This window comes from Tiliqua scincoides, chromosome 11 (genome assembly GCF_035046505.1).
Source record: "Tiliqua scincoides isolate rTilSci1 chromosome 11, rTilSci1.hap2, whole genome shotgun sequence".
NCBI lineage: Eukaryota > Metazoa > Chordata > Lepidosauria > Squamata > Scincidae > Tiliqua > Tiliqua scincoides.
Genome location: NC_089831.1, coordinates 5,095,939 through 5,105,601, shown reverse-complemented (window position 1 = coordinate 5,105,601; position 9,663 = coordinate 5,095,939). Strand labels below are relative to the sequence as shown.

The window sequence follows — 9,663 nt, the reverse complement described above, 5'->3', positions numbered from 1 at the left end:
CCGTAAAATATTTGCAATTAAAAAAATATATATAAGCGAAAGATGAAATGAGGTATGTGTGAACATTAATTACGCTGACTTTAAAGGAGCTGGGCAATGAGCCTCGAGCGCAAGCAGTGGGCAAGGCGGATGGATGAATCTGCTTGTGCTTTAGACAGACGCATGAGTGTGTACAGCAAGCTGCAAGGGTGGAATCACACCACGCATGAAGGGCCTGCGGGGGCCACCGTGAACACGTTCCACCCCTTCCCACCCCAGGATCAGCATGCAGCACTTAGGGAGGCTTCCAGTCTGATTTGAGTTTGTAGTTGGCAACCCAAATCCCTTGCTGGAGGTGGTCCTCCTCCTCCTCCTCGAGGGGCCCAGGCTGCCCCAAACCTCTCCCCCCTCCCTCCTCATGAACCCCTCAAGTCCAGCTTGCTGGATCCGGCCTCCACCCTCTCCGGGCTGCAGGCATCCCCCCTACCAGCAACAGCCCCCCTCAGCCACTGTGGGAGCTCAGGCCGAGGACCGCAAAAGCAGCCCGATGCTTGCGTAGCAGGAGACGGATCTTCTCGTCGTCCGAGTCTGGGTCCAGGGGCTTGTTGTACTCGTCATCTTCGTCGGAGACGGAGCGCTCGCCTAGGCCAGCCCCTGCTCGGGGAGAGGACGACGATGGCTCCAGCGCACTCTTCTTTCTCCACTTGGTGCGCCGGTTCTGGAACCACACCTGGGAGGAAGGGAGTGGGATGCTGGCAGTCAGGGATGCCCAGAATAAAACTGTTCCTTCTGGTTAAGGTTGCCAACCTTTTTGTTGTCAGGGCTCCTGTGCCCCAAACAGCTGTGCCACAAGCAGGAATTCAGCTGGTGAGGCTTTTCGGTGCTGCTGCAGTTGCATCTCAGTAAGAGCTTCACCTGGTGAATTTCAGTTTGTCTCACAGCTGTATTGGGGTGCAAAAAACCCTACACGAGGAAAAAAAAAGTTAGCCACCTTCCTTGCATAAGAACATAAGAAGAGCCCTGCTGGATCAGGCCAAAGAGCCATCTAGTTCAGCTTCCTGTATCTTACCATGGCCCACCAGATGCCTCTGGGAACCCACAACACAAAAAAGTTCTCTGTTTCCTGTTGCTGCTGTCTTGCTTTTGGCATTCAGAGATCTGCTACCTCTAAAACCTGGAGGTTCATATAGTCATCAAGACCTGTAATCTGTGATGGACCTTTCCTCCATCAATCTGTCCAATCCTCTTTTCAAGGCACCTAAGGCCAGGTGCCATCACCCACATCCTGTGGCAAGAAGTTCCACAGACTAATTATGCGCTGGGTAAAAAATTACACCCTGAGTAGACACTTTCCTGGGAGGAAGTTTCATTAAAAGGGGGGGGGGGTCTTCCACCAATCTGCTACCTGAGACAACTACTTTAGTTGGCCTCATGGATGGGCCGGTCCTATCACTCCCCAATGGTTTAGACATGAGTTAATTTTTCAAAAATTGATTAAAAAATTAATTCAATTATGTTCCCTTAGTAATATAGATTGATTGCTAGTCTTCTATTACTTCTTCTTCTTTTTTGTATGCATCTCATTTGTTTTTAATGCTGTGAGATGCTTTGAGTCCTGCTTAGAAAAATGGCACCAAAATGCCAAAACAATCAAGATATTACGCATGAGGTTCTTGCAGGCTCAGAGATGTTGAGTGTTATTCTTGCGATGCGCCACTAGTGATCTCTGTCCTGGACGGCCTGAATTCCTATTATGATTGAAAACCAAAGTAAACCTGTCGCTGCCTCTTCGAACAAAGGTGGACAATGCTGACCATTGAGGATCTTGGGCAGTGGCGCCATTAGGGATTGTGTCACCTGGTGCGGGAAGCCAGCGCATCACCCCCCGATGGACCTCCCCGATGGAGGAGCAGTGCCCTGGGCGGTGGGCATGACGATGCACAATTGCCCTGCCCCCGCAGGCATGTTGGCTTTATCTTTTGCTAGAATTGAGATATTTCAACACGGTTTGTTTCATTGCATTCTGTGTGAAATTACACATCAAATGACACAGCATGATGGTATTATTCAAAAATACCAAGATTTTAAACATTTTTGCCAGTGGTGGTGTCACTCCCCCCATGTGCGTCACCCTGTGTGGCCCACACCCCCTAGCGATGTCACCGATTTTGAGCAACAGCCCATCTTACTGTGACTCAATGAAATCAATGGTGGGCAAACTATTGAGCACTGGGGCAAATCGATTCCAGAGTGGCCCAGGTGATCAACTGTTCAGGCTTGTCTGTGCTCCTGTGCTTTTAACAGTAGTTTTTAATAGCAGACATGAGTAAGCATTTGCCTTTCATCCCCATGCCATGGGAAAGTTAAAGTTGAAAAGAAAAAGGAAGCCAAGACCGGGTTTTTTCCTGGTCAGTTGGCAACTCTAGAAATTTTACATTGAGGAAGTCCCACTCAAATGCATGCCAAGAACGAAATGGTGGCCTGGATTTGTGTGTGTGTGTGTGTGTGTGTGTGTGTGTGTGTGTGTGAGAGAGAGAGAGAGAGAGAGAGAGAGAGAGAGAGAGAGAGAGAGAGAGAACATACAGACTGGTCCTCGGTATCTGCAGGGGATCCATTCCTGAAACCCCCCCCCCCCAAGGACATCAAAACTGCAAATATTGAGATCTGGGGGGGCAGCTCAGAGTGCTTCCAGACATGACCAGAGGTGCCTTCTGGTTGCATCCAGAGGTGTTCTGAGGCACACGAAGGTCACACATGGCCTCCGCGCACCTCAGAAGACTTCCCAGAGAAAAGTGTCTCTCAGAAGTCTCTGGAAGGCCTTTTGAGAGGCGGGGAGGCTGCACATGGCCTTTCAGAACACCTCCCAGAAGGCACTTCTGATCACATCCGGGTGGTCTGGTGAGGCGCTCTGCCTCCAGACAAGGGTTGGAACCTGCAGTAAGTCAAATCCGTGGGTCCCAAACTAAGAACATTTAGAACTAAGGAACAGTGGGCAGGGTGTGCATTCATGTCCTGAACAAATGAGACCTATTAGTTTCAAGAGCCATTCATCCCAAAACGAATGGTTTGGGGAACAAAAGGAGGTCAATTTTCAGAACCCGCGTTCTTTTGGGGGGGGGGTGTTTAGATTTTTAAGGACCCCCTCCTTTTTCACTTTTCATCACCACCATCTAGGTCACCAGGCTGTGTCCCAGGATAAATAGATCCTAAAATGGCCCTCCTTAAGGAGAAAGCTGAATCTTAGAGATAGAAAGAACATTTATTTGTTGACTTTATATCTCTCTGATAGAATGGACAGCAATCAAAATGTGCTCTTAAAAAGTGCATGTGAGTTAATGGACCAAGAGCGCCATCCTAAGCGCTCCTTTGCTGGTGCACGTCTCTTGCGCTGGTCCAAGAGTGTTGCAAACATGCCGTAAGGCATGTTTGTGCCTTCTTGTGAGTCAGGGAGGCTAGTGCAAGGCAGCAGGCAAGCCCATGGGTGGGCTGGGCCCAGGAGGGGGTGGAGCCAGGATCTGGCACTTAGCCCAGATCCTAACCCCACTCCTGGGCGACCTGGGGCAGCACTGGGCTGCTCAGATCTCTGCCACCTCTTTAGGTGGCAGAGATCTGAGTAGCCCCAGTGGGGCAGCTGCTCCATTACCCAGGTGGGGTAAGGGGAATTAATTCCCCTTGCCCTGGGTTCAATTGCAGCCAACCCCAACCCTGCGCCAAATACAGCACAGGCCTACCGCTTGTCTGTTTCAGCACAGATTAGGATTGGGCTGCCCATGAATCTAAGCATATTTAACTCTTTATTAGGCCCCTTTAGGCTCGGGGCCCAGTTGGGAGCAATTTGCCCAGTTGACTTATAGCCAGCCCCGATACAGACACATGAATTCCCATCATGCCTCTATAGCCCTACTTTGGCAACTTAGAGAACTTGGCAGCCCCTCTTTTGGGCTAGATTTGGCCCAGGTTTCCTAGCTATCCTAGAGAAGGGGCAGCCTCGAGTCTGTGGCTGTCATTACTGATGCCCTAGTTTCTCCATGCTCAGCTTATGCAAATGGGATATGGAAGAGGACAGAGTCACTCACCTTCACCTGGGATTCGCTCATGCCCAGGGAATATGCCAAGCGCGCTCTCTCCGGCCCTGCCAAGTACTTGGTCTGCTCAAAGGTTTTCTCCAGTGCAAAGATCTGGTGGCCTGTGAAGGTCGGCCGTGTGTGTTTCTTCTTGTGGAGACTTTCGCCCACATGCCCTGCAGCTGTGTGGGGAGAGAGGGGCAGCAGAGTTACTGACCGTCACCCAGGGTGCCTAGGGCTCAGAGCTGTTCGCACCACCCCCAAACTGGGTTGCCTTCCAAATTGTCTGCCAGCCAGGACAATCCCACCACAGCTCCACCAAGTGCCTGACCCCATTGTCAGCCCAAACTCTGGCCTGGCTGCCTCCCTTACCCCAGGGGGACTTTCAGTGGCGTAGCTGAGGCATCGGGCATCCAGGGACCCAAAAATTTAACACCCCCCACATTCCATACCTCCACTGGCTGATCTAGGCTCAGACATCCCACCAGTCTAGAGTGAAGGTGAGATGGGTGGAGGTAGCCATGGATGTTCTTGGAAAGCAGGCGAGAAGAAATTTTAGCAGGGGAGGAAGGCGAGAAATACCTCCATCAGGATTGAAAATCGCCCAGCTTTCTGCACACGCTCAGGCGCAGTCCCAGTGACATTAGGAATGACCTTGTGCATTTCCACAACATCCCCATCATTCATTTTAGTCTAACCCTGTTAGACCATAGTGAAAAATATAGGAGTGAGGCAGGGAAACAAGTGACACCCCCCCCCCCAAACAAGAAGTGGCTCATCTGGAAGTGGTACATCTCATCAAGCCTGCTCAGCACCTCCTGTGTCCTAGCCGGACCTGCATCCAAGTTGCAGCCTTTAGGCTGCAACTCACACCCGCCTTCCCTGCTCTGTCCCCAACCACGTCTTGGCTTCACACTCAGCCAGGAAAAAGAATTCTGGACAAGTCCAAAACTTGTTCACGCAACTTGGTGCCATTGTTGTTACCACTAATGAAGGTGTTACCCTCCTGTGGTCATTGGATTTTTCCAAAGGAAACATCTGCAAGCTTTGCGCAGAATGAGAAGGGGACTCACCATCACCCCTTCCCCCCGCCCACTTTCCTTCTCACATTATCACAGGGGTAGGCGAGTCTGATTTCGGTGGGTTTGATTTAGTAGATGAGGTCTTCTCAGCCTAGAAAGTAGATGTGGAGGGGGGCATGACTGAGATGTACAGAATTACACAGGGGATGGATAGAGTGGAGAGAAGGAAGTTCTTTTCCCTCTCACTTGAGACCAGGACCAGGGGACATCCGCTAAAACTGAGTGTTGGGATCAGATAAAGGAAAACATTTCCTTATCCAGCGTGTAATTAGTCTGTGGAACTCCTTGCCACAGGATCTGTTGATGGCATCTGGCTTAGACACCTTTAAAAGGGGATCGGACAGATTTCTGGAGGAAACATCCATCACAGGTTACAAGCCATGATGGGCGTACACAACCTCTTGGTTTTAGCTGTTGGCTACCTCGGAATGCCCAGTACAAGAGAGTGGCAACAGGATGCCGGTCACTGGTTGTCTTGTGTGCTCCTTAGGCATCTGGTGGGCCACGGTGAGATACAGAAAGATGGTTTAGGCCTTTGGCCTGATCCAGTGGGGCTCTTCTGATGTTAACATCCAAAGAACCTTGTGGGCGAGATGGAGCAGAACAATTCCCTCCTTCAGCTCTCGACTCCATCACCCCAAACAGCTCTCTCCCATTTAAGAAAAGTGGGCCAGGCTAGAAAAAATATTGGGGTGGGATGAAGAGGTGACTCTGCCTTACTGTTCACCTGAGAACATAAGAACATCAGAAAAGCCCTACTGGACCAGGCCAAGGGCCCATCTAGTCCAGCTTCCTGTATATCACAGCAGTGACCCACCAGATACCTCTGGGAGCATGCAAGACAACAGGGTACCTGCATCCTGTTCCACTCCCTTGTGTCTGGCATTCAGAGGTAGGCTACCTCTAAAACTCAGAGATTGCATATAGTCATCAAGACTTGTAATCTGTGAGGGACTTTTCCTCCATCAATCGGTCCAATTCTCTTTTCAAGGCACCTAGGCCAGGTGCTATCACCACATCCTGCAGCAAGGAGTTTCACAAATTACATGCTGGGTCAAGAAATGTCTCCTGCCACTCAGTTTTAGTACGTATATAGTCCAGTAATGTCTACTCCAGGGGTGGCCAACCCATGGCACGAGAGTGTCACTAGTGGTACATGGACACTTTCCAAGCGGCACATGCAAAAGAGTCGATTCCCCTGTCGGCGACCTGGGTAAAGCCTCCAGTGGGGTCCTTGCTGTGTGTGACTTGGCCAGGACAGCCTGCACTGTTGAGAGGGGGAAAGAACTGATACTGCTTGTCTCTGGTGGCGGCCAGACCTACTGTGCTTTGTCCCACCCCACCTCGTCCCACCATGCCAAACACCAAAGGCCCCATCAGTTCCCTGGGCAAAGCCTCTGCGCCCAACTGCAAGGAATGGCTTGGCACAAAGGCTGCCACTGATCCAGGCAAGTGCAGGCTGGTCTGTCAACCACCTGTATGCAGGTCAGCCTGGGGTGCTAACTCCTGCCCCAGCGTTTGGCGCAGGTGACTGGCAGCCGAGCAGCCTGCGCTAGCCCCATCTTGGCAGTGGTCTTCACACCAAGCCGGTTAGGCGCAGAGGCTTTGCGCAGGTCACTGACAAGGCCTTTGGGGCAGGATGAGGTGCAGAAGGTCTCGCTGCTGGTGGAGGGAAGCAGAGTCGCTTCCCATCCCCTCAACAGTGTAAGCCATCCTGGCCAAGCCGCAGGCAGCAGGAGGCAGGTAGAGTGCCACATTCAAAGATCCTGTGCATTGAAATTGGCATATGGCATGCTGCAGGTTGGCCACCCCTGGTCTACTCTGACTGGCAGAGACCCCCCAGGGTCTCAAGGAGGGTCCCCCCCCCATTATCTGCTGCTTGATCCTTTGCACCTGGAAATGCCGGAATTGAATCAGTGACATCCGAGGCATTTCTGGACCATGGAGCTGCAGCCAGTTGCCTGATTACAGGGAGGTAAGGTGGGAAGAGGATTCAGCTCTCAGCCCCTGCCAGGTTCCATGTGATGTCCCCTGAAACATTTGCTATGCTTTGTGCGCTTGCAAGGGTGATTAATCAGACATGCTTAATGGACCCTAGCACCTTGATATGGCACGGGGGGGCACCTTGATTGACCCTAGCACCTTGATATGGCATCCTCTCCCTGCTTTTCTGCCTTTTCCAACAATCCAGCTGCCCAACAAGCAGACTTTGCTGAAGTTCTTTCCGCCACCCAATTCCCCGAGATGATGGCAGGCTCACAGATAACAAGCTGCGTGTGCTGAAATCCCATCTTCTACACACTTGTGAAAGGTTCAGGAGCCCTAAAGTCGAAAGGTTGGCCACCCCTGTGCTAATGCTGAACTGTGGTGTTGAACTGCTCTTACAAGCACAGGAGCAAGTTTGTGAGACAAAGGTGGCAGCTGCCCCCTTTTGAATGGACTGGTGATGGGAGGGGAAAGTTCCTCTATTCCCTCTGAAATTCTCCCAGCTTGGGAGTGTGCCTGCCCTGCCCCCTTGGCAGGGTCTCTGGAATGGGCTGAACTGAGAAAGGAGAGGAAGGGAAGGAACCCAGAGGAGGATGTGGCCTCAATTGACACCCCCTGGAGGAAAGGGTAGGGCAAGGTTTGGAGAGAGCTCCAAGCAGCCAGGATTGTGCTACAGCCAGTGCTACTCATTGCTCCTTGGGCCCCGGCTGCCTCCCTGGTGCCCGCTGGGTGCCCCTTTGCCTCTTGCACTGTTCTTTATTGGGCCCTGTATCAGCAGCACTCGGCTACTTGGCGCCAGCTGTCGTTCCAAGGAGCACTTTGTGGCCATCAAAGATGAACCTTGCTTGACTCCTAAAACCCCTCCCTTGGCCCAGGAAAAAGGGAGGGCCAAGGAAATGCATGCCCTCCTTGGGCCATTCTGTGGCTTTCTGAGCCACCTGTTGGACAAGTTACAGCCCCCTCCCTTTCCCCACTGGTTAATTTCAAACCAGAAGAGAGGGATGGAGACCCTCATGTTCAGGGGCGTGCGGGAGCTAAGACTCTTGCATTTGGATGGCCAGCCCAAGTCCTAGAAAAGTGTGTGGGAGGGAGGTCAGGCACCAGCGTGCCATGCTCAACTGTGGTCCAAACTCTGCACCTACTCAAGGATGTCTATCAGTTTGTCAGCCTTGTCATTTCTTCCTATTTTTTTTCCTCTCCTTCTGCCTTTGTCATCTCTCCTGCTATCAACATTTCTACTGTAAGGTCTTTGGAGCAGGGACCTGTCGGTCCTTTGCTTTTGCTTCTGTGAGTGCATAAATCGCTATGTACAGAGTGGGTGGCATATGGTACAAGCTTATCAATTGTGCTACCTTCTGATGGCCACATTAAACTTTTGGTCCTCACTCCAAACTCAAAGCCGAAGTACATTGAGCCATGTTTGCAGCTATTCAATCACTGCTTGTCTATCCTTTTCCTCACTTTGTTGCAGTCCTGACTGTTCCGCCCTTAGACTGTAAGCTCCCTGGGGCAGAGAACTCACTCCTATTTACTCTAGAAATTGTGCAATATCACATCACATTCCGGGCCATGTCCTGCCTGGAATGAATCCTTGTCAGTTTCCTTTCACCATCCCAGCTTTGGCCATGCAGATCTCTCTCTCCTTACAGCCTCCCACACACAACAGTGCCCTCCCACCCCCAAATCCAACCACCCTGTGCCTTGTTTGTTACTCACGGTTGCCACATGGCCGACCTCCGTGCCACTCCTGCCCTGTCTCTCCCCAGCAGCTTCTGCCTCGGGCCACATATTCGCTCCCCGCCTTGGAGTAGTTTCCCACCTGGGAACCATAGTAAAGACTCTGGGTGCCCAGTCCGTTGAATCCACCGACTGGAGAGTAGCCGGAGAGGAGGCTGCCATTTGGGGGGGCCACCGGCCTGCTGAGAATGTCGCTGATGCCATGCGGGGTGCCAGCAGCCAGCTGGGCACTGAGCCCTGGCGGGCTGAGCTTGTAGAAGGAGTTTTGCATGGAATACTGGCACATGGGGGCCTTCACCTCTGGGAAGGAGGGCAGTGGTTGGTTGTTGAGGAGGAATGGTCCCTGCAGAGTGGAGTCCATGTTCTGCTGCTCACTGGAGGAAAGCCTCACACAGACAGGTGACCAACTGCACAGCCTCTAGGCATCCAGGGGTGCACAGCGCACCGGCAGTGACATCCCCCCCCCCCACAACTCCAGGGGGTTCTCTTGCCAGTCTTCCTTGGTGGCACTTCTGCCAGTGCGCAGGCAGCCGGCAGTGCGCAGTGCGCAGGCAGTGCGCAGGCACCTCAAGTGGTGCCACTGGCCAAACCAAGGGTCAATCAAGTCCATTGGATGCCTAGCACGCCAACCCCCATGTGTCCAGGGACCCGGAGACCAAGTTTAACTTCAAGATAAGCTCCCTTTCCTCGGATAAAAGACGGGGCTGATTAGAATACTGGGCCACGATTGGCTAATAGGCAGGGTCCCCAGGCTCTCATTGGTCTGGCCAGGGGCAGGACCTGGATTGGCTGCTCTCAAACAAATTACCCTTTGA

At 52.1% G+C, this 9,663-nt stretch overlaps 1 protein-coding gene across 1 annotated transcript; it reads right to left on the bottom strand.

Annotated features, from left to right (window-relative positions):
- Positions 1-481: 481 nt before the first annotated feature.
- NKX6-3 (NK6 homeobox 3) lies at positions 482-9,209 on the bottom strand. The gene is made up of 3 exons (XM_066639649.1): positions 8,828-9,209; positions 4,056-4,225; positions 482-709 (listed from the first exon to the last, which is right to left on the bottom strand). Exons 1-3 carry the CDS (start codon positions 9,207-9,209, stop codon positions 482-484), a joined length of 780 nt encoding a protein of 259 aa, XP_066495746.1.
- Between the last annotated feature and the right edge of the window lie 454 nt (positions 9,210-9,663).

Bases quoted from the DNA above. Each gene is read 5' to 3' on its own strand.
- NKX6-3 (XM_066639649.1), bottom strand. From the start codon at position 9,209: ATGGACTCCACTCTGCAGGGACCATTCCTCCTCAACAACCAACCACTG. The intron at 4,226-8,827 runs GTGAGTAACAAA...CTCCCCACACAG, and splicing joins AGGTCGGCCATGTGGCAACC to CTGCAGGGCATGTGGGCGAA. The intron at 710-4,055 runs GTGAGTGACTCT...CCTTCCTCCCAG, and splicing joins TGAGCGAATCCCAGGTGAAG to GTGTGGTTCCAGAACCGGCG.